The sequence below is a fragment of the Gekko japonicus genome, unplaced genomic scaffold (genome assembly GCF_001447785.1).
Source record: "Gekko japonicus isolate JY-2015 unplaced genomic scaffold, Gekko_japonicus_V1.1 scaffold1336, whole genome shotgun sequence".
Lineage (NCBI taxonomy): Eukaryota > Metazoa > Chordata > Lepidosauria > Squamata > Gekkonidae > Gekko > Gekko japonicus.
This window is the reverse complement of record NW_015175399.1, coordinates 213,592-237,316: the sequence shown is the minus strand read 5'-3', so window position 1 is coordinate 237,316 and position 23,725 is coordinate 213,592. Positions and strand designations below refer to the sequence as shown.

Genomic DNA, 23,725 nt, shown 5'->3' with positions numbered 1-23,725 from the left:
CAATGCACCTGCTCCAGGTGAGCAGCAGCTTCTCGTAGGTGGCGTTTTGCACAGGGAAGTAGTACTCTTTCCTCTCTCTGTTTTCTGGCAATTGCTTGATGTGGTGTTGCCAAGATTGGGAGAGTCTTTTCCATCGAGGGTTTTCGTGTGTGTGTATGAGCGCACTGAAAGGAGTAAGTATATGGATGCTCATAAATAAGGGAAGGTACGAATTGGCGGAGGAAATCTTTCAAGAAAGTGGATCTCCTTGGCGTCTTTCCCCTCCCTGCCTCTGCTGGATTTCTAAATAGCTCTTACTGAAATACATGGAATATTTAAAATAATACGGGGGGGGGGTGTAAATCTCAAAAATCCATAGTCTGGAAAGGCCACCTGTCATTTTTAGATTTTCAGTCCAATTGAGAAAGAACTAATGTTTTCTCTGTGTTGTGCACAAGTGATTTCAGTTTGTGTTCTCACATTGTCCAGTAGCATGTGGTTGCTTTTAAAAATAGTTTTGGGAACTCAATCAAAAAAAGTTGCCCAAATTGGTTTGCCTGATCTTTCATGAAGGTATTTATTCTATTGGATTTAAGGGTCAGTGCATTCTAAGAACTGAGGGTTGGTAATGCTACATTCCTCCAAATCTGTGACTTTTATGGACCAAATCAATATTACATTCACTGGTCCTTCTCTTTAAGTGTTAGTTACGTTGACTAAAATTGGCCTAAACTTAATTGTTTTGTTATGCCTAAATTGTTGGTTGTGTTAGAAGATTATTGACTCACACATGCACCTGTATTGTTCAGTATTTGCCAAGGATTATGTGGGTACTTGCAATGAAAAATATTGTGTTTTAGGTAATGTCAGCTGATATGAAAGTTTGATCTGTATTATTATTTTTGTTTGATGTTTGTTCTATAAATTAGTGATCGACATGTATTTGAGAATTCATAGTCTTCAGTGTTTTCTTGTAATGTTCAATGACATAATATTCAGTAAAATATACTTATCAATATCTTATTACCTATGGTTATTAAGATTACATTATTCTAGCTGCCTTCCCATCTACTCACTAAAAATTATTGTGGATAGATGCCTGAAAGCACAGACATTTTGGCTTATTAAAGAATGCTTGATGAGGAAAGGTAGGCATATCCTAGCCAAAGATTTTTTTTAAAAAAAATTCCCCACTGCTTTTTCAATCATGTGTTTATTTGCTTGCCATTGAAATTAATGGGGTTTCAATTTTGGTTGAGATGTTTTTAAGTTGAAAAAAAGAAAAGAAAAAAGAAAAAATAGCTTTATACATGAATGCACTTTTTCATTAAGTGAAATTTCATAGTAATAGTAGCATATGTGAGAGATTATTTATACAGGCCCAGCTCCAGCTTGTAGCCACTTCTCAGTTACCACCAATTGCCATCAGTGAGACCAGACATACAGAGGAAGCAGCCAGGTACCTTTGCATTATGCCTGGACTGAGACCTTACTGAGATCCTGATTCCTAAACAGTCCTTGTTATTGTTATATCTTAGTCAATATGAGTAGGAGTTTTAAATTGACATCAGATGCTTTGGGAGCCGAAGTTTGACTGAAGAGTTGGGCAAAACGAAATTAATATGGTGCCAAAGATACATCACAAACATTGCTTAGCAAACCTGAGAATGATCCTGCAACCCACTATTATTACTCCCATTCTGCAAGTGGGGATTGACTGAGACAAAGAGAATGAACACTTTGCTTGAGGTTACCTAATGAATTATGTCAAATATGGGATTTGAATGGGAGACTTCTTGGTGTATGGTTGGTTCTCAACGCCATCCCAGGTTCCTTATTTTTTATTATTATTATTTGTTTTAAATGATCAGACTATACAACAGAATAGCATATCATATCCTCATTGTATAAACTGAAATGTGTGTGTTTTTAAAAATCAGTCAGAAATAGGCCTACTTTAGTTCAGTGTTTTCCAGCTTGTATACATACTGCTGGCTCAGCTTTTGTGGTGTTCAGTTTTAAAGCTGAAGGTAAGCAGAGCTTCCCAGGGATGACCTCCTAATCCTGGAGAACTCATCCATAATCTTGGAGAGAGATGTCATCAGCATACTAATGGCACCCAGCCCTATATTTCTGTCATGAATCATTTGGGAGCAATTCTAAGCAGATCTACTCTGAAGCAATACTTCCTCTTAAGATGTGGAATCTTGTGAGCAAAAATTCTACTTTGTGAGCTACTGGCATTAAAGTTGTGAGCAAGTGATTTGGCTGCTGCATAAATTAGTTTGCTCTGGAGCCATCCTTCCTGAGCTAAGACAAAAATGTGTAAGCCGGAGGCTAAAAAACTGTGAGCTAGCTCACACTAATTCAGCTGAAAGGGAACAGTGCTCTGAAGTAAATCCCATATTATCAAGGAAAGGACTGCAGCTGTTCTTCTGAACCAGCAGCTTGGGTGCTGATCAGATGAATGAGTTAGGACAGACTGAAATTGAATCCACACAAATTGGAGGAGATGCCTTCAGGCCCTGGAAGAATCTGGATTACCTGTGACTGATGGGGTTATGACTTCCCCATTGGAATGAGTACAATACATGGGGTGCTTTTTTATAAGCAGGGAGGAGGTTGTGATTGGTAGCTTTTTATTAGCTTCATCGATTATGGAGGTTCCAGCTCTTCCCTAGCAGACAGACTCTTTCAATGATGATTCATGCTTTTATAGTCTCCAGGCTATAATCTGCTGTGTGTGGACTGCTGTTGAAGATGACTCTGTAACTTTAAGCTAGTTGAGACTGCAGCTGCTTCCCTTCCTATGGATTTGGGGAACTGTAAACAATGTATGTTTGTACAGGGATTAGCCCACCCAGGCCAGTCTAGGGATGGGAGGGAATCCTGTACTTTTCAGTACATTAAATAACAAGCCACGAGACAGTCTATACTATCTCTGGTCTTCACAACAATTTGCCACCAGAACCTCTTTTCACTAGTCCCTGCCTTTCCTAAGGGAGAGATTCCAACCCTTAGTTAGCATCTGGGATTTAACACAGTAGCAACTCTATCCAGAGATGCACACTCTTACCAAGGTAGCATATGTGGTCAGGGTTAGGCACAAGACTTAGTCTTGGAATTCAGTTACAACACCAGAGACAAATTAGCAATAAGAAGGATCTTTATTCAGTACAGAGCTTAGCATAGACTACCAGAGATTACAAAAATAACAAAGGCTAGGGCTGTTTGCCTTAGCTAAACATTAATGATTCATAGTTACCAAGTCAGGAGTATTCATCAGTCCAAGATAGTCCAAGTACCAAGGGATTTTGAAGGGAAATCCCATTTTTGCACACTCATGTGCTCCAAGTCACAAAGCAACTCTTTGTCTTCCAAGAGACAGCATTTCAGGTGCAATCAAACAATGACAGGGGAGAGAGAGCAAGGGGAAGAGAAGAGCACTCACTCCCATAGGGATCAAACAATTATACCCCAATTCCACTCACAAATTAGATGTGACATCAGCCAATTGCGAGTGGGCATGGGTGTGCCCAATTGTTGGTTGCCATGGTTGCTAACATCAGGTTTGTGGGATTGGCTGGAAGTTTGGAGACCCTGCCTGCAGTCAGCTGACCCAAACTCCAGCTACTTCATTGTGTACATGACTTGTCTCATGTGGGCCAGAAAGTGTAGCCATGAGGTCTGGCTTTTGGCATGAAAGTGTGAAAGAATGTGGGTTTATGGCATGGCTATTGAGGCCATGTGGCCTCACCATTTGGCTTGCAACAGGAAACAAGACACAGCATGTTATCAAAAGACATCACAGGAGAAGGCATGTGAATATAGAAGCAATATTTCTATACAGTGTTATATCAATGGCACTGACTGTCAGCATTCTTCTAGGCCCAATCATGGTTTGGCACCCATATATCCTTAAGAACAGCCTCTCCCTACATGGTCCTTTGAACCCACAGCATTCTTTTAACCAGGTCTTGCTTGGTAATTCAACAGTGTGTGAGGTAAGAACTGTGGCCGGCACAAGCAGGGATTTTACTTTGATTGTTGTAAATTGCCATGAGAACCCTGGGTAAGCAGCGACTAAAAATGTCTGATTAAAAAATCACCAAATAATTCTCCTCTTAAATTCAGACTACCGTTTTCTTCCTTGCTTTTAGAAAGGGACTCAGATCGCAACTGCTTTGCCTGGCATTGCATTGGTGAATTTGATGCTGTGGTATCTGACAGACAGAGCTTTGACTCTCAGAAGCCCATACCCTGAAAATCTTGTTAGTCTGTAAGGTGCTACTGGGCTTGAATCTGACTGTTTTACTGTAGACCAGCAGAGCTACCCTCTGAAACTAAATATGCCAACTCTTTAATAAGAGACAAATTCATGCTTCCCCTATATCCCATCTCTCTCTCTCTCTCTCTCTCTCTCTCTCTCTCTCTCTCTCTCTCTCTCTCTCTCTCTCTCTCTCCCATCTCTAATATATTTCAGCTTTCATTCAGAGAGATTATCCTGCTTAGGGGGATGATAGAGAATTCTATGTGTGTGTACTTAGATGCTCAATTCCAACTGTTCTGGAATACAAAAGTAATTTCCTGTGAGATTCATAAAATCCTCTTGATAATATTTTTGTCTTTTAATTAGGTTATCTAGCAGATTTCCCTGAGATAAAGTCATAAAATAAATTCAAAGCATCTTGTTGGGAGCTTAGATAATGGATTCTGTGTTGAGGCGCTAAACCCATTCATGAGAATATGTTCTTAGATCACAGCCCAAAGCTGGATTTCCATGATTAAACTATAGTGTATATGTGATATTTTAAAAATAGCATTGGTAAAGTCCGTGCTTCTGTTGTGTTATTGTACACTATCAGAGTACAAAGGGAAAGCAGTTAAAACTAGCAAAATGTATCTAGATATCTATCCTCTGAAGACTGTGGGTGGAGTTGTGAGTTGTCTTATGCTTTTTTCTATAAACACGCCAGTGTTAAGGAATGAGATTGATATTTGTGTTATGGACTTATGTTTGCTGCTACACACACAATGGACTGTGCACACACACACACAGCTGTACAAATCACCTGTTGTGATACTACACATAGAAGGTGCCTGCATAAGCCTTACACGTGAATGAGGTTTCAGCTGCCAGCCTGGTGAGGAAGCACACATCTCCATTATTGTCAGCAAAACAACAACTTGAGAAGAAGCAGCCCCCATTGTTGAATTGTTAGCAGTCACGCACGCCACATCTCTGCTTTATTTCTGCATTGGCATTTCCTGCCAGATGGACCTTTGATGACCAGGGAATGGTCAAGCTTCATCTGCACTTCAAGGGAGCACCATGACGCCAAGTTTTCACACTTGCCCAGATGCCATCCTTTGAGTTAGGTCTTAGATTACAATATTGGCCAACCCTCTAGGTAGCCACCCCTCACTACACACAACCAATGGGATTAGTTTTGGGACGCACTAACAGGTAGGTGGGTCCACAGGTTGGAACCGTTACCTCCCACCCAAGGGTCATCTATAAAAGGTAAGGACCATTGGCCTGGCCCTTCCTAGCTAGCAACCCCCACAACGACCCCTATCTGCTTTATACTCCCCTTTTGTCCAGCTTGCTATCCCCAAACCCTTGTCTCCACTTTGATCTCTTGATCTGCAGTCAAGAGACCCACACATGCTGGCTGGTTCTGGCTGTGTGTTAAACTTCCCTAGAGTTCTATTTTCTTCCCATCTATTCTTCATTGGAGCGAACAAGCTTCAGGACAGATAAGTATCACCCACCATCACCTTACCTGCTAATGCAAATGTGCTGATTTTAATACTGTATTTTTGAGGAACTTGATTGAATATGTGAGTGCATCCGTATTGTTTGTATGTGATATATTTTCTCAAAGACAGTTATTTTAACAACACCAGCCTCGACTCCTTTTCTGGTAACCCTTTGGTAGGAACGGGACCTTGGTATAGTTGGCAAGCACCCAGTTTAAAATTTGCCAATTGCTGTAGATGAAGCAGTTCGGCTAACACCAGTTGTTATGATCTGGTCTACACTTGACAAATCCACTTGTGCAATAATCTGTGGAGAGATTTGTAAGTCTCTGCAGTAGCCATTACTTGTATTGATCCAGTGTGTCAGCCCTCTCATATCTAAGCCATAGCCAGATATTGGTCAAGAGCTGAGAATTTAGCTGTCTCCAAGAATCTTTAGACACATTTGCAAGATTCTGTTTGGGATTTTTGCTCTGTATCTCAGATTGTAATTTTTTAAAATATCAGTTCTTTGATCCATTTGCACACTATAAATGTTATCTATTTTCTAAAGTTATTTTTTGTCATTTTAAAAAATCTTTCCCTGTCTTCTATTTTGTAAGCTTTTTTAGTGCAGGAAAAGGTGTATATTGTTCTTTCCTTTTCCTTTTCTACTGTGAAGAATAGGTTACATAATTCTATTCACAATGGATCTGATGGCCCACAAGTTCTGTAGCTCAAATCTTTATTCCTGTAAGTTGTGTCAGTTGTTTGATGAAAATGGCAAGCTTTTATGCTTTGCCTTAATAGGGCCATAACCATGAGTTTTATTTTAAAGACTTCAGCAAAGTCATCAAAGTAAAAAGAAAGCTTGTTTAAAAGGAGTTAAGCCAACATAACACAGTTGGAATACTAATTATGGATAGACAGGCTTCCCTTAGAAACCTGCAAATTAAACAGTATGTCAATTTTCTGATGACATTCTGCCCTGAAGCAAGCACCGTGGAGCATGCACCGCGCTGACTCAGATGGGGTTTCTATATCATCTTTCTTGAATAAGCATTTCTCACCAAATACTCCAAATCTATCAATTAATAAAATCCTCTCTCTGGAATAACTTTTTATAAATTTCCTGCTACATTCCCTGTCTCCCTTGAATGCTATTGGAATGGGAATTGGAATAATTCTTTACGTAGCTTGAAGCATAGTTCAAATCTACTGCTGAAGGAATGTGTCACTTACCGACAGGCTGTATTCCCACTGTTGTGTTTAACAAAATAATAAATTTTACTGCATTTGATTGGTGTGATTTCTCAAAAGTCCAGTTATAATTTGCTGAGATTGCAGGAAAGCTATATAGTATTATGCATTTTGTGCTAAGTTGGATGCTCAAGGTCATAGCAGTCCAAACACTGAATGTTCATAAAGTATCATGAATCGTTCCAACCCTTTGATATTCAAGGTTTTGTTATGGCTTTTATAATATTTATCATTTTTTTCTCAGTGAATAACCCTATACCTTCCAATTTGAAGTCAGAAGCAAAAAAAGCAGCTAAAATCTTAAGAGAATTTACAGAAATAACATCCAGGAATGGACCCGACAAGATCATACCTGGTTAGTAAGGATCTCTCTCTCTGTCTCTTTTTTAAATTGGAATTTTAGTTCATCCTTCTGTCTTTCAGCAAAGCTTCACTCTTGGCTTTCCTCTTATCTGACCTCACTTTAGAAGAATAAAGCATGAGCTCTATATTTAATGCAAAATGGCAAAACGCTGGTGTTGAGACTATAAGTCTTGATAAATTGTTCTCATGGTAGTGACTGATATAAATTCCAGGAGGCAGCAGTGGCCCAAAAGCTACAAAAGCAGTGGCCCAATGCTACAATAAATGTTGAGTGAAGACGCTGAAAAACATCAGCGTTTGGAGATAACAAGTGGGGACCCTCAAGGAACTTACAGGGAGGGGGCTTTTTTCCTTTGCTTTCTTCCCTCTCCCCCCATCTTCCCCTTTCTTTCTCTCCCCAAGCCAATCTCCCCTTCTTTTTCTTTCCAACCCTCCACCAAGCCAATCCCTCCTTCTTTGTCTTTCTCTCTCCCCCCAAGTCAACCCCTATCTTTCCTTCCCCCCTAATACCCCCATCTCTCCCTTTCTTTCTCCCCCCCCCGAGCCAATCCTCCCTTTTCCCTGCCTTTGAACCCAGCAATGGCTTTACTCCTCTCTGTCCCTTGGTGAGTGCTTTCTCTTCCTTCTCTCCTTCCCCTCTTCCTCTTCCTCATCCAACCTGGCGTGCCTATTACAGGCTCCCATCTCAGGAGCCTGTATCCTTTGTGGTTGCCAGGGCACGCTCTGTGGGACCCCAGGAGGCAGAAAGCCAGTGTGCGGAGGCACCCAGCATTGAGGTGACAAAGTCAAGCCTGGCCCTTCATTTCTGGCCATTGGCACCAGCAATGAGGTTCACAGTAGCCTCCCCAGTGGTGGGTGGCATGGCGGCAGCCTGGACTGGCCTGACACCCCTTTGGGGGTCGGCAACCCCATAGGTTGCTTCTTCACCATTGATGGGTTTGGCAGCAGCTCTGGTGGCAGCAACAGGCTTGGCAGTGGCAATGGCCGGCCTGGCAGTGGTAGCTTTCCTACCAGCAACAGGCTTAGCAGTGGCAATGGCTGGCCTGGCAGTGGCAGCAGGCTCGGCGATGGTGTTTGGGGTCTCAGGCTAGGACAGTGGCGGCTCTGTTGGGAGTGGCAACAGTGTGGATGAGTCTGGCCTGGACAGTAGCATTGTCTGCGTATGTGCAGATGCCTTTTATTGGGAGGAGGAGGGAATTTAAGCCTCCCGATTTATTTTTTTCAGTTTTACATAAGAACATAAGACAAGCCAATATTGGATCAAGCCAATGGCCCATCCAGTCCAACACTCTGTCACACAGTGGTCAAAACTACCAGGTGCCATCAGGAGGTCCAGCAGTGGGGCCAGGACACTAGAAGCCCTCCCACTGTTGCCCCCCCCCAGCACCAAGAATACAGTGCATCTCTTGCCCCAGACTATGAGTTCCTATCTATACCTTGTGGCTAATAGCCATTGATGGGCTTCTGCTCCATATGTTTATCTAATTCCCTCTTGAAACCATCCATGCTTGTAGCCACCGCCGCCACCTCCTGTGGCAGTGAATTTCATGTGTTAATCACTCTTTCAGAATTTCATTTTTTTTCTGCAAAGCTAGGGGATTACCCAAGTTTGCAGGAAAACTTTTTGGGGGTAAGTGTGCCCCCTATTTGCAGATTTAGATATCCACACATAGGGGGCATGTTGAGAATTAGATATATAAGAACATAAGAGACACCAATGTTGGATCAGGCCAAAGGCCCATCCAGCCCAACACTCTGTATCACACAGTGGCCAGAAATACCAGTGCAACCAGGAGGTCCACCAGTGGGGCTAGGACATTAGAGGCCCTCCCACTGTTGACCCCCCCAAGCACCAAGAAGACAGAGCATCACTTGCCCCAGAGTCCTTATCTATACCTTGTGGCTAATAGCCACTGATGGACCTCTGCTCCATATGCTTATCTAATTCCCTCTGCTCCATATGCTTATCTAATTCATATAGATGACAAATTCTGGTTTGCAAACCATGGTCTGCAGTTACTGAACCATCAAACCAGACTGTTAACAGTGATATGAAGTTGGTTTGCAATGCAACATTTGGACAGATTGTAGTTTGGGTTGTATCTGAAATTGTCTAACCATGGTTTGAGGGGGCATTGTACCTGGCCTGGCTATAGAAAAAGGAGCAGAGAGAAAAAAATCAGATTGCTCTGGTGGCTCTCTATCACAAATGCTTTCCTATATTATTCCTTCCTCTTTCTTGGTCCCTGCCCTGTCTCCAAGCTGAATTCACAGCTCTGCTGACTCTCAAAATATTGTTCTTGCTAAGATCATTCCTTTTTTGAAGAAAGAAGGTAACGTACAAGTGCTCATTAGATAGTCTGTATTTATTAAGAACTGTTCAGTGTGAAACCCATCGTATATTACAAACATTTAGGACTGTTTTCCAGAAATAACCATAGATGTTATCTGTCTCTGTCCCATCAATATGTTTTGTACTGAAACAAAAAATGCATGATGTCTCAAGTGGGAACAGCTAGCTTTACCATACTTCTACACTGAGATGTAAAGTGTGCAGTGATCGATAAGGATGTTCCATGATTAGGTGTGAAACATGAAAAATAGCACATACCTACTCTGTACGGCAAACTGAAATTTACCTTCTCCAATATCTGTAGAAACCCTTTCCATTTTTTTGGTGCCTACAGATGCTTTGTAGTGCCTCCTGTGGCACAATATCATACCCTGTCCTGACTGGTTTTTTGGAGCCTACAGATGCTTTGCAATGCCTCCTGTGGCACAATATCATACCCTGTCCTGACTGTCATTCCTCATCAGATCCTCTCTTTTGCTGACACCCTGGAACTCATCTCTCTCTCTCTCTACTCATATAGCGATAGTCTTGAGCAGAAAATTGGGACTCAACTCTGGAGTCCAAGACCATAAAATTCATGACTTTGTCCAGCTAGAAATTGGTGTCTTTAAAGACTTATGGGTGACAAGTCAATACAGATACAAAGAGGATCTTCAACAGATTGTCTTCATGATTCAGAGCATTAATTTCCTTAAAAAGTAATTCAAGTGCTCCAGTGTTCATCAGAACCATACTGTGTTTTTGAGAAGCTGGCACTGATGCTTCTTGAATGGAGAGATATGACCACCTGCTGTACTGTAGGCAGTGGGATGATGAAGGGAGCAAGTGATGGACAGCTAGCAAAGCACCTGCTTCCTCTGTCACTCTTGCCATTATGCCTTCTATCTCTGAGTTCAGCAAGTTGGCCATGAGGGTTAACAACCTCGACAGATTTTCATCAGTTTGTGGAAGCTATCTTCCTCATAATAGCAAACAGTACCAAGGGCTATTCTTCAACAGAGCCATCCAGAGCCAGTAGAGAGATGACAAATTATGATGCCTCCACTTCAGTACTGTTTGTGGAAGTACCAGCAGGCTCAACCAGCCTTGCCAGCATGTTCCCAGAAGAGATGCAACTATGATACCCATTACCACAGGAGCCTTTGTCCTAGTCTATGAGCAGGGTGGAAATGTGAAGATTCCACTGTATGGGCAGTTTGAGGAAGAGAAGATGGAAGACATGGACATCTCTGAAGACCTGATCATTGCTGTGGAGTATCTGTAGTATTGACAAGATCCATCATAGGAATTTTTTCTGGCTCCTTTGGCCTTCTACTTGATCAAAATATTCCTCCCCCAATACAGTTTTTCACTCAGAGTCACAGCAAACTGGGTTTCCCTGATGACATTACCAGAGAAGATATAGCCAGAAACAAGCAGCCCTTCCAGAATGACTTATGATGTCCTCTGTTGTGTTTGATCAGCAAAGTGAGTAAACATCATGCTAATGTTTCTCATCTAATGTGTTATTTTCCATATTCGTATCTAGTCATCCAATATATTATTACCAAAATAATGCATTGGATTATTAGTAGTGATTCATGTGAGCAGTTGTTGTTTTTTTGCTGGGGGGGCATGTTTTCTAGCAATGAATGTACTTATTGATCTCTCAAAATCTATGCAACCACCATGCAGAATCTAAAGTCCATCTCTTCTGCCAAGGATAATACAATTCCAGTGATGAATGGCAGGTGTGCTGTGCTTAAATAACCAGTCCCAGTTTTTATAAGACTTATGCTATGTATTTTCTTGTCCGGTTCTCATTTACAAAGCTCTCTTCAGTATCCCTTTTAAATCACCCATCTCATCTAATACACATTTCCAGGCAAATTAATCGTCCATTGCTACCACTATATTGTGTGACAAATATCTAGAGTCAGCTAGCTAAGCTGACACTTCTGCTGACCCGAGTATCTGTTGGTGCTCAAGTTCAGAAGATATGCTAACACATACAAGGAGGCTGTGGTGGAGGGCACCTCCAAGAAAGATACGGTGTTCCAAGAAGAGTATATCGAAGGGGAGGCGGTGGGAGTAAATTCTCAGAAATGTGGACTACAGCAACCCTTCTGGTTCTGAATCTTCTGATTCCGACTACAGCAACCTGCCCTAATGGAAGTAATAGCCATCGCTGAGTGTGTGGTCAACATGGAGAACAGGAGGAAGATGGAGAGGCCACTATGTGTGAAAGACAGGGCTACTGAAACTGTCTGGGCTGGGCAAATCCTCTATACCAAACTGATTGTCATGAATACAAGTGCAACATGGAGGTGTCTCAATGGCCACCATGCAATGATTTGGGTGTCGCAAGAAGCAATTAGGGACATGCCTGAAACCATCAGCAAAGCCCTAGGGGACTCCTCCAAGTTGGTGCTTCCTCCGGCCATTTGGGAGTCTGACACTGTGCATCAGATGAAGGCACATATTAGGCTACAACAGGAACCAGGATGGGATTTTGGACCCTGAGCCACAGCAATCAATGATGGTGGTCTGAGACATGAGAGAGGGCCATCCCAGAGCAACACACCAACAAATGCGGTGATCAGCATGTGGGAAGTGTGAGCAGAACTGACTGAGTGGCTGCCTCTTCTCCCACATCCTTCCTTTCACGAGCTCGGCATCCATATAGCCCTCGGCAAGTGTGAGGTTAATCTACCATGGTTTGAATATCTCCAACTACAACGTTTGATTGGATCTCCTAACAACAGTACCATTAAAAAGGCCACTCACAACATTTGAAATACTCTTAGCCACAAATAGCAAAGTTAAGGGCCTTATAGCTGCCATCTACAAGATCACTTTATTCATATTATATCTAACTCTGAAAGGTGTGTGAGAGAAATCCCTGGCTTTTGTGTTGGTTGGCAAAGTGGATGATGATAACTTTGCAGCAGAATCCCCCCTTCTCCCCCTCCCAGCAAGAAATGTTCAAGTTCTGGCAACAGTTTTATATTTATCCAGCTTTCCAATTAAAAAGACCAAAAAAACCCCCAAACCAACCCAAACCTGAACAAATTTCATATACACAACAAGGATTTTGGGATTTGTGTTTCTTGAAGTCATAGCCATCCCCATCTTATATGGCAAAGTATTGTTTAAACAAAAGGCAGTTGCAAAAACAATGGGGTCGCGAAGAGTTGGACTCGACTGTGCGACTGAACAAAAAAAAATAGGAATCTGCTTCTCTGAGAAGAAAAAGTCAAATGTTGGACTGGGTGACATTAGCTTCAACTGCAATATTTTGTTGGATTTTTCAAAATATGCTTAGATTTAGTTTGATTTTTTAAAAAGGCTTTGCCCTATGAAGAGTTTCTTTTCCTTATGTATTCTTTAACTTTTCATTATTTGCAGCCCATGTAATTGCTAAAGCAAAAGGCCTCGCAATCTTATCTGTTATCAAGGCTGGATTTTTGGTAACAGCTCGAGGAGGAAGCGGGATTGTACTAGGTCGTCTGCCTACTGGAAGTAAGTGTGCCCACTTTCATTAAAAGAAATAAGTCTTTCTTCTCCACACTATTACCTAATAACATTTCATGTGGGGTGCAGAAAGGATTTTGAAAAGTTATGGGCCATATTAGATTATTTTAAAAAGTAATGGGCCATGGAAGGAGAGGGAAGATTCTTGTTTGTTTACAGAAACCCACCAATTCTTGTGTAAAGAAAGTGAGGAGCCCTGACCTGGATAGCCCAGGCAAGGCCGATCTCATCAGATCTCAGAAGCTAAGACTCTGGCAAGTACTTGGATGGGAGACCACCTTGGAATACCAGCAGTTGGGAAGCGGGGGCAGGCTTTATTCAGCCATCTCTCTGAATATTCTCCAAATAGGGTTGCCAAGTCTGAAGTGGTGCTGGAGCGGAGGACTCCAGCGCCGCTCCGGGAGTGCGCGTAAAGCGCACACACGCCACAACCACGTGACCCGGAAGTGACACGACCACGCCGGGCACGCTGGGGCATGGCTACGACCATCTGAGGGAAAACCATAGAGTTTTTCCTCGGATGACCATGGCCCCGCCCCCAGCGTGCCCGGCGTGGTCGTGTCACTTCTGGGTGACGTGCACGTCGCATGGTTTGGGGGTGGGGTTCCCCCTGGGGCCCGATCCGCTGGTGGCGGGGAATGGGCCTCTGGGGCGGGGGTTTCCCCGCCCCCCAGGCTGGACTTGGCAAGCCTATCTCCAGGTCTCCAGTAGGGGTCAGTCACCAGAGGTTGCCGTGACTTCCAGGTGTACACGCGCACACACATGCATATATTAAAAAAAATACCCAAAAAAGTGAGAAGACATGTATTTTTAAATAAGATAAGGTAATGTCATCTGACATCAGTGCACTCAGGTCCTTGAAGAACATTTCTTCCAGCCAGGCTCTTTATTTTAGTAGCTGAGCCTGGCAAAAAGAACAGTGTTTATATATGTACATAAGTGCCATCAAGTTGCAACCTACAAATGGCAACCCCAGCAAGGGGCTTTCAAGGCAAGTTAGAAACAGGGGGTTGCCATTGCCTTCCTCTGCAGAAGTAATAGTAGTAGTAGTGTTCTTGGATGGTCTCCCATCCAAGTACTGAGCAATCTTAGCTTCCGAGATCTGATGACATCAGGCTGTAACATGCTACCTTCCCTCCCTGGGCAATATTTACAAACCCTCAAATTGCCCCTGCTTTCTTAACATATGAATATCAGGGCATGTGTAAACATTTAAGGGTTCCCCTATTTATTGTTGTCTGTGTTCCTAATTGTCTTTTTGGGGTACCAGTCATCTTCATGTGCCTGCTCTGCAAGTGAGAATTTTAATTCCCTATAAAACAGGGATGCTTTATCCTCTGGGTCTGACATTTGGCAGGGAAAATTGTTTGAGTCAGGATGTGCTGCCATAAGGTTTCATCCCATATGGAAGAGAGGGGAAAGGGATAAAGGAAGGACGAATTCCCGATTGAAATGGGGGGAAAAAAACAAATTGAGTAATTGAAACTTATAATATTAACCAATTTAATGAAATGAGATCAAGTTTTTCAAAAAGAAAACAAAATTGTGCTCATACCTATTAGCTGAATTGGACAGAAGAAAATGCAAAAGCATTCTGTTTAGTTTCAGTTGTAAGACTACACCATGGAACTTGGCAGTGTCAGAGTTCTTATTTAAAAATTGTGTCGGTAAGAACAATAGTGAATTAGTTTCAATGCAGAACTGAATGCCATTTGCTGTGTTCTAGTGCTATTAACATTTTGATACCTGTGAATGCTTTTTTGGTTATTCGGTGTCAAGCTGTCATCTTCTGCCTCCCATGCTTCTGGAAAGCGATGGAACTCACTGAAAACAATATGCTGACACTGAGATGGAATTGTGTTACTGATGCAGCTACTTGCCTTAGATGTGTGCATTGCTGGCAGACACTGTTGTCTTGTTTCCTTAACTCTGAGGAATAGCTACAAATGAATGTTTTCTTTGTCTTGAGTCTCTACTTATCCAGAAAGTATTACAGTGTGATTGCATAAAATGGATTAGGAGTTCTGTGCTATAAAACAGCTCATTATAAACTGTTATGAAACTTTTCTGATTAAATAATGAAACCATTTTGGTAAGCAAGGGTCTTCTGTTCAGTTAGTTCTCTTCCCTAAAGATTTACCAATTTCAGGAAGTTTTGAATGGTGTACATACTTTAAAAGGAAAAATCTTTTCCAGGGTATTAGCAAAGAATCATAGTGTTCTCAAAACTGATATGGATATGTTTATGAAGTATAACAGATCAAGCATGATCTAAATTTGACGTTTGTAGCATTTCCCCCCCTCCCCTTCTGTTGAAGAACCCACAAACAGTATCACAGCCATAGACTTGCAGATGTTCGTGGATGGGAGTCTGATTGCTTTCTTGGGGGATGCCAAAGGAGTTTATGCTTGGGTCAGATTTGCAGGTGATAGTTTCTGACTTTATTTTCTTTTCTTTTTTTGTATATAAACTCTCCTAAAAAGGAGAGAATTTTATTGCTTTTCATATCAGAAAGGAGGAAGGGTATATAGAGGGATAAAGAAAAGGTCGAGTGATACTTTCATTAGTATATTAAACTGTTAGTAATAGTATAAAAAAATCTTCTTTGGCTTCATTGTGTTGTCAATCGTCTTTCATCTTCTTAGTTATAAACAGTTATTAGTAAAAGTTAGTAGTGTCCCACTATATCGCTGTTAGTAAAAAAGAAAAAAACCTTTTCAATCGCCTTGTGAACTGGCTCTTCTATCCTCGGGCTGGTTTCTCCTCCGATAAAAAAAACAACAGGAAGGGTCCTCCTCCTCCTTCTCTTCTCCAACTTTTTAACTTCTCTTCCGGGTCTTCGCTTGCCGCTCACAGCCTGCAACTGCCGCTTTTCAACACGCCTTTCCGATAAAGTCCCAAGCTCTTAGAACGATTTTTTCTCTTTTTATATCTTTCGACTTTAAAATAAACGCTGTCGTTCTTGTAGCTGGATCCCTTATCCACACCTCCGCTTTAATGGCATTTTTCTCATTCATCGCAGCTCAAAGCCTTTCAACAGGTTTCCCAGAAGAGGCTATCGCTCAAACCGGAAGCTCCTCCCTTCTTGTTGCACAGTTCTTTTTCCAGCTCCAACATCTTATTTATTTTGTTTACATTAAACAAAGTTCGCAAAGCGCAGTTAGAAGATAAAACTTCATAACTTCTTTTCAAACAGTCCATCGCCAAGTAACATCACTCTTTTCAACTTTCCTTCTCCCCCCCCTTTTCTCCTTTAAAATCTCTTTTTAAATGGGAGCACAGGGAATCCCTCCTCCTCTTTCGCTAGGAGGGGGGGAGAAACGCGCTTAGCTTCTTTTCATCTTAGCGATCGACAAAAACAAATCTTCATGACTTTCCATCAACAGGTGACACCACTCTCCTCGGCTTTCGTTCTCCCCCCCCTTTTCTCATTTAAAGTCTCTTTTTAAACGGGAGTTCGGGAATCCCTCCTCCTCTTTCGCTTGGGGGGGGGGTAGAAACACGCTTTGCATCAGTTCATTATACCGATTGGCAACTTACAATTTCAGCCGTTCCTTTTCATTTCATTCGCATTTTCACTTCATCACTCAGGTGGCGTCTGGCAGCTCCGCTAAGCCCCGTGCGGGGCCGCGAACACGGTGAGGTTCATTGGGGCATGAGGGGAGCCTCAATTTCCAACCTTCCGGTCGAGAAAGAGGCTTTTCCCCTCGCGCGCCCCGAGTCGGAGCCCCCCTGGGGCTTGTCCGGGTCTCCGCTTGCGCGGATTCCCCCCTCGACCGCGGGCGGGTGAAGATGCCCTCGGAAGCGCCCCAAGGTTGCGTCCGCCATTCGGGAAGCCAAACCGGAAGCAGTTTCTGACTTTATTTTCAATACCCTATGTAGTATGTATCTTTTTTGGCATGCCTAATTTGAATTAGATAAACTATTGCTATAAATTTTCCAGTGTTCACTTATGGAAATGTTAAGATATCTTAACTGAGATTTAGCATGATCTTCAAGTGCCTACTCGTCTCCCCCACTTGGGGAACATAGTGTGCAAAATGACCTGGCTCATTTGCGATGTGGTGAGCGCCTCTTTCCATGTGGCATGAGTAAATGGGTGATTTCTCACTAGAGCTGCCTCGCAGCACAGCCGCCGTTTACCCCGACACAAACATGTAAATTTCACACCCAAAGCTCCGGGGCTGCATTTTGACTCGGGGCTTCGTCCGATTTCCTCCGCAGTTTCGTGATCCTGGTTTTTGAGGACCATGAAACTGCGGAGGAAATCGGGTGAAGCCCCGAGTCAAAATGCAGCCCCGCAGCCTCAGGTGTGAAATGTTTGTGTTGGGGCAAACGGCGCTGGTCTGCGAGGCAGCTCTAGTGAGAAATCGCCCAATGACTTCTAAACGATGGTACATTGTCAAGATGTGTTTCTGTTCATGTTGTCCAGGCTGGTCTGCTCCTTCTGCAATAGGAATAGCTGGCCTTGGCGGTGGGTTTGAAATTGGAATCGAGGTAAGCATTTTCTATATAATAAATATACATCATTCTTTTTACATGCATGCACCTTCTGTTCTATACCTGACAATGCCGCAAAACACTTTCTAGTTGTTGCCTGACCTAGAACCTTAGAACAAGCTCTATAGCTGTATATATTGTATGCTAATTTAGTAAGAGTTTATGGCTGAGCACTAGCCGTGCTATCCTGTGTCTTCCAAGTGTTTCTTTCATGATAGACATTTAAATTGCTTAGATCCAGTCGGGGGTAGGGGTAGTCTACTTCAGCCACAATAAGTCTTGTAGCAGTTTAAAGACAAACACATTTATTGTGGGATGAGCTCCTTCACAAGACTCGTTTTTAACAGTCGGTAGTTTAGTTTTGTAAACTAATTTACAAAATCTCAAGTTCAGCAGTCATGCTTTCCGTAAGAATTACTCCCAAAGAACGAATCAAGGGGGGACTGTGTTTCCTCAGAATACAGTAGGGGTAGTCTACTTCAGCCAAAATAAGTCTTGTAGCAGTTTAAAGACAAACACATTTATTGTGGGATGAGCTCCTTCACAAGACTTGTTTTTAATAGTCGGTAGTTTAGTTTTGTAAACTAATTTACAAAATCTCAAGTTCAGCAGTCATGCTTTCCGTAAGAATTACTCCCAAGGAACGAATCAAGGGGGAGACCGTGTTTCCTCAGAATACAGATGGCAAGGAGGTGACTGGCATGGCTGCAGAGTCTCTAGCACCATCAGTGGGGAGGAGGGGACCATCTTGTAATGCTGAGCATTCATGTAAGCACCTGCTAACTGACCCCTAGCCAGATAAGTGTCAGACCTTACCCTAAGTCTAGCTGGTTAAATCAAGGAACCAACTGCTTCCCATTACAACCTGATGTTTTGTCCTCTGGGCCCAATTGGGGGGAGGAGGTTACTAGGCCACAGATCAGCCAAGACCGAAGCTTCTCTAAGTGCATACAGATGAAGAGTCAAGAGACCATAACCCTGCCAGTGCTGTGTAGTAGACATATTTCAGGGGGGGAAGTTCACCTTGATGATCTTAAACAGTGATTGTTTTATGAATGTGATATGTATGTGCGTTTTTCCTGTCACTGTCAAAGATATCTTTTTGCTGTTTTATGCTGAACGAGTTAAGCCTTAAAAGGCATGGCAGATCACTTGCTATTTCCCCTTTTGGGCCATGCTCAAAGCCTGTTCCTCTGGATTTTTTTGTGGTGGGATGTAATCAAGTGGAACAGGAGAGAGGAGGTAGCTCTTTCCTTCCTGGTTTTAGGATGCTAGTTTACTGAACTCTTTATTTATATTCCGCTCTTCTTTATGGGAATCCAAAGCAACTAGCAATACATGGAGAGAAAAGGCAAACTAAACAAAAGGAGGGACTGCTTCCAATAGTGGAGTGGGCCTTCTCTCTCCGCCAGCTGATAATCCGCCCAGCTCTAGGCCCACCCATCAGGCTTAGAAGTAGGGTTGCCAGCTTCCAGGTAGCACCTGGAGATCTCCTGCTATTACAGTTGATCTCCAGGCAACCAAGATCAGTTCCCATGGAGAAAATGGCTGCTGGGGGGGGATTCCATGGTTTTATACCCTGCTGAGCTCCCTCCCTTCCCTAAACCCCACCCTCTCCAGGCTCCACCCCCAAAATATCCAGGTATTTCCCAACGCAGAGCTGGCAACCCTTTTAAGAGCCCTTCACCTTGTGCCTCTGGGTACACCCAAGGGCTTACATACTTATGTGCAGAGAGAGATGTTATTCAGCTGCTGTCAACTAGGAGGATCTTCTCCAATTCCTCCCCTGCCAGAAACTGTTAAGTTTCAGACACCTGAGCTCCTACGGCTTTAAATGTTTTCAGTCTGTGGGTCTAGAATTATGTTTACTTTGCAGTTACATAAGACCAAAACAATAGATGTGTAGCCATTTAGTAGCAGGCCCGTAGCCAGAAAAATATCTGGCAGAGGGGCAAACACCAGGAGCGGGGAGCCTAATTAGATCAATACTAATTAGATTACCAACAGTGTGGAGGAGGCAGGCAGGCAGGGCAGCAGGCGAGCTCTCCTCCCCCTCTTTGTCCCACAGCCTATGCAGCCTCACCCATCCCAGGTTCCCAACACAGCCGGTGCCTGCAGCAAGAACGATCAAACTGAACCAGCTTGCCAGCGCCCTTATTTACCCAGCAAGACTGCCCCAGAGGCCTGTTTAGTAGTAATACTGTGTTTCTTTCTTAGCTTATCTTCTACCGAAAGATACAGATAACAGCTGTTCTTTGAAATGTTTTCTATGCTATTCTGCTGGTTGGCAGATTAAATAATTTGGATATCTGTGTTCTTTCTTTCCGGAATATATTAAAGTTTAAGGGGTCCCCCCTCCTTTTGTTCCTTCTTCAGGTATCAGACCTTGTAATAATACTGAATCATGAAAGAGCTGTTGAAGCGTTTGCTAAAGGTGGCAATCTTACCCTGGGAGGAAACTTTACAGTGGCAATTGGGCCTTTGGGGAGGTAAAAAGATGACTTCTTTCCAATTTAGCATACATCTTCCTTCTTGGAAGGCAGTGACACTAAGGACCAAATAATACCGGGGGTGGGGGTGGTAGCAGTTTCTTTTTCTTTCCCCATACCAGCCTTCAAAGCAGCCCGGGGGGTGGGGGGGGGCACACAATTTCCAATTAGGGAAACAGCTTGGGGTGGAGAGAGAACTTCTCTTTTCTGCAACATCACTATCTTGCTTCCCCACCCAATTTATTTTTGTTCTAAGGGAGTTCCAATTGTGGTACTAGAGTCCTCTCTAGTTTGAGCATAAGAAACAGTAGTAGTACTAGTAAATATCTTGCTATTAAGAACATAAGAAGAGCCATGCTGAATCAGACCAGTGGATCTAGTCCAGCATCCTTTCTCACACAGTAGCCAACCAGTTCCTCTGGAGGGCCAACAAGAAGACATAGAGACCAAGGCCTTCCCTTTGGATATTCTATACTTGTGGCCATCTTGAGGATATGGGGAAATGGTAATAGGTGCCACCACAAAATGGCTGCCTGGGGAAGGGGAATGGCCCATCACAGAGTGTTGGGAGATTCCAGTCCAAGTGTCCTCCTATGATAGGGGCAGCTAGGTTTTGGGAATGAACTCTTCCTGTAGACCCGAAGGGACTACTTTGGTCTCCTTCAGAAGTGCTTCCTACTTCAGTGAGGTGGAGGAAAATCAGAGTTGGTCCTTCGTTTGGAGGAAGAAATAAGTGGCCCAGGCAACAGAAAACACATCAACAAGCTCTGTGGTGTTGATAGGTTCTGAACTGAGGGTTAGTGGTACAGCTGCTTACGTGAGCTCCACTGCCAATTCACTCTGCTTGGAACCTGGAGTGACTTTCTGCAAGAAGAACGGTTCTAGACATTTGTTTAAATATGTAGTTTAAAAAGAATGTGCAGCACAATTTAGACATATACAAATGATCAAGAGGTAACTGACAACTGATCACAATTCTCCTACCCCCAGGAATCTAGAAGGTGATGTAGCCTTGAGAAGCTCTGCTGCAGTCTATACTTACTGCAAATCTCGAGGGTTATTTGCAGGCGTGTCTTTAGAAGGAAGCTGTTTGATTGAAAGGAAGGAAACGAACAGAAAGTAAGTTGTAAGCAAAGTATTAGTTTAAACTTTTAATTCCTGTGATGGGGATATGTTAAAGAAGTCCTTCTCATTTTAAAGTTTGATCTGGAATATGCTGCCTGTAGTTGGAGAAGGTTCTTAGGTCTATCCAGTAACCTGTTCAGTGTTATAGTCACACGGTGCAGTTAACCCTAGTGCTAAGTGTCTCCTTTTCCGGTACATAGAGGGTTGCATCCTGCCAAATACGTCTGCTGTCAACAGAGTGGAACTTACCTTCTCTCTCTTGCTGCACCCCAAAATGCCCCCAGAAATGCTGCGTCTGGTGGCCACAGGGACCCCAAGGAACACCACAATGGAGGCGTTGGAGGTTCACCATGGAGGGCGAGAAGTAAAAATTATCCCTCCCCTTCTGTTAGCAGACACTTTCCACTGGGTTCAGCCCATTTGCCATGATCTAAATCTGTTGGACTTCAGCAGAACCAAGGACTTGAATCCACTGATGATTTCCCATTCCTTTTCTCCCCAAGTGCAGCCCCCCAACCCCAGCATCTACTTCTCAGGGTCATAAAAGGTACTGGAAAAAAGAGGATGCAAAGAAGTCTGTATCTGCGTTTGTTGTCTGCCTGTTGAGTGTTTAACAAATAGATGACATAAATCTGAATTTCACGTGTGTTTCTTTAAAAAAAAGAAGCAATAAATAAATAGTCACATGATCTAACTGGTATCCTAATATTAATTCATATATACTGAGTAGTTATGTTCCTTGGTTAGAAATCATTCATCAAATGTATAGTCTTATGAAAAAATACAGAAATGAGATGATGCTTTCCTTGATCAGTTATGTGTTTGGTTAACCTTTCCCACCCCCCATTTTTGAACTAGATTCTACGGTATGGACATCCGTGCAAGTGCCATTCTGTTTGGTGATCTATCACCTCCTGTTCAGGCACAAGACCTTTATGATATTTTGGAGTCTTTCACTCTGCAGTATGAAACTCTGGAAGGGAGAAACTGTGGATGGACCCCAGCAGTAAAGGAACCAAGAAAGGTGGGCACTTGGATTACTTGGACCCAGAGAATGTGTTCCACACATACTTCAGTCCAGCTGTAGTTGTTGCTTCCTCTGCTGCTAGCACTTCAGTTTTTTCAGGGGCTCACGGAAAGCCATTGTTTGTGCATGAGGAGAAGCGGCAAAGGAAGGAAATTATGCTGCAGCCAGAGCAAATAGCCTGTGGAATATGTTCTCGGGATCCCAGCCAATGGGCTGGATCCAACCAGTTCTTCCACCGATGAAAAAGGGAGGGAGGAGTTCCCCTTGACCTCTCAAAGGCTATGACTGGGAGTATGGATAGATCAGAGCCGAGACTGAGTGAAAAGACTGCCTGGATCCAACCCATATACTGGAGCATAATGGCTGCAGTCGAAATGGGCAGAAGCTTCCGAAAAGATCACCACCAGGAAAGAGAGCTGTGCTTTTTGCTGCGTGGTGAGACTAAGCACCAGGGGAAAGGATGTATGTAGGCCGTTGAGATGGTGACAAGTATATTATATATAAATTTTAAAAATAGAAGCCTTTGAGTACGGCAGGAAGACCTAAGTTGTGTAATGGGGTCCAGTAGTGCCATAACATTGGGCCGATATATTCTGTTAATTAGAATGTATCACAGTGGCATAGCTGTTCTGAGAGCTGCAATGCTCTTATGTTTAGTTCGATAATGAGTGTCAGTGGTAGGATTTGTTATCTAGTTACCAACTTAAACAGGAAGAATATGTGATACTGTTGATGCACTTAGGCAGGATAGCCTTGCACTATTGAGCCAGAGCAGCTTTGACGTCCATTATGAAACTAATCAACTACTGCTCTGGTTGCCAGGTCACCAACCACTAGGCATTTATATGCATAACACTTTGTGCATCTTAATGAAACATAACCTTGTGACTGGAATTACATGAAGTGAAGGGCTCTGTTCCACTGTTGTAATTGCAGTCATTTTAGATAACTCCTAAGATAAACATGAACTTTTTAAAATATCCCATGAATAATTCTAACACCCACATGAAGTACTAGGGGATGTAGCAGAACTAGCATCTTAAGGCAGCTTAGGCATCCCATCTTGTATTAAAGGGTATATGTGCAATTTCTTCTCAGGAAGATCAATTATACCAGGAAGCCGAACAGTACAATCTTAAAGAGAGTTAGACTTCAATGTAGATAGAAGAGTATAACTCTTAGGACTGTACTGTTGGGCTCCGCATACAGCTTTCTGTGTAATTAACTGCTTTAAGCCTCCTTGATGTTAGTTTCTTTATTTGCTTCTACTGTGAAAAATATGAAAGTATTCTGGGCAAATATGATTTAGGACTGACAAAAACTTGGTCAGTGCCATAGCCCCGTGGAGCGAAACCTCAAGGAAATGGCTCCTC

At 42.9% G+C, this 23,725-nt stretch overlaps 1 protein-coding gene across 1 annotated transcript in view; it reads left to right on the top strand.

Moving 5' to 3' along the window:
• Nucleotides 1–30: 30 nt before the first annotated feature.
• Nucleotides 31–23,725, top strand: part of SH3YL1 (SH3 and SYLF domain containing 1) — a 44,456-nt gene continuing 20,761 nt past the window's right edge. The window contains exons 1-7 of the mRNA XM_015425693.1: nucleotides 31–173; nucleotides 7,226–7,336; nucleotides 13,085–13,198; nucleotides 17,644–17,708; nucleotides 20,088–20,200; nucleotides 21,191–21,319; nucleotides 22,184–22,349. Of these exons, the coding sequence (XP_015281179.1) occupies nucleotide 173; nucleotides 7,226–7,336; nucleotides 13,085–13,198; nucleotides 17,644–17,708; nucleotides 20,088–20,200; nucleotides 21,191–21,319; nucleotides 22,184–22,349 (699 nt within the window). The 5' untranslated portion in view covers nucleotides 31–172. The remainder of the gene's footprint in view (nucleotides 174–7,225; nucleotides 7,337–13,084; nucleotides 13,199–17,643; nucleotides 17,709–20,087; nucleotides 20,201–21,190; nucleotides 21,320–22,183; nucleotides 22,350–23,725) is intronic.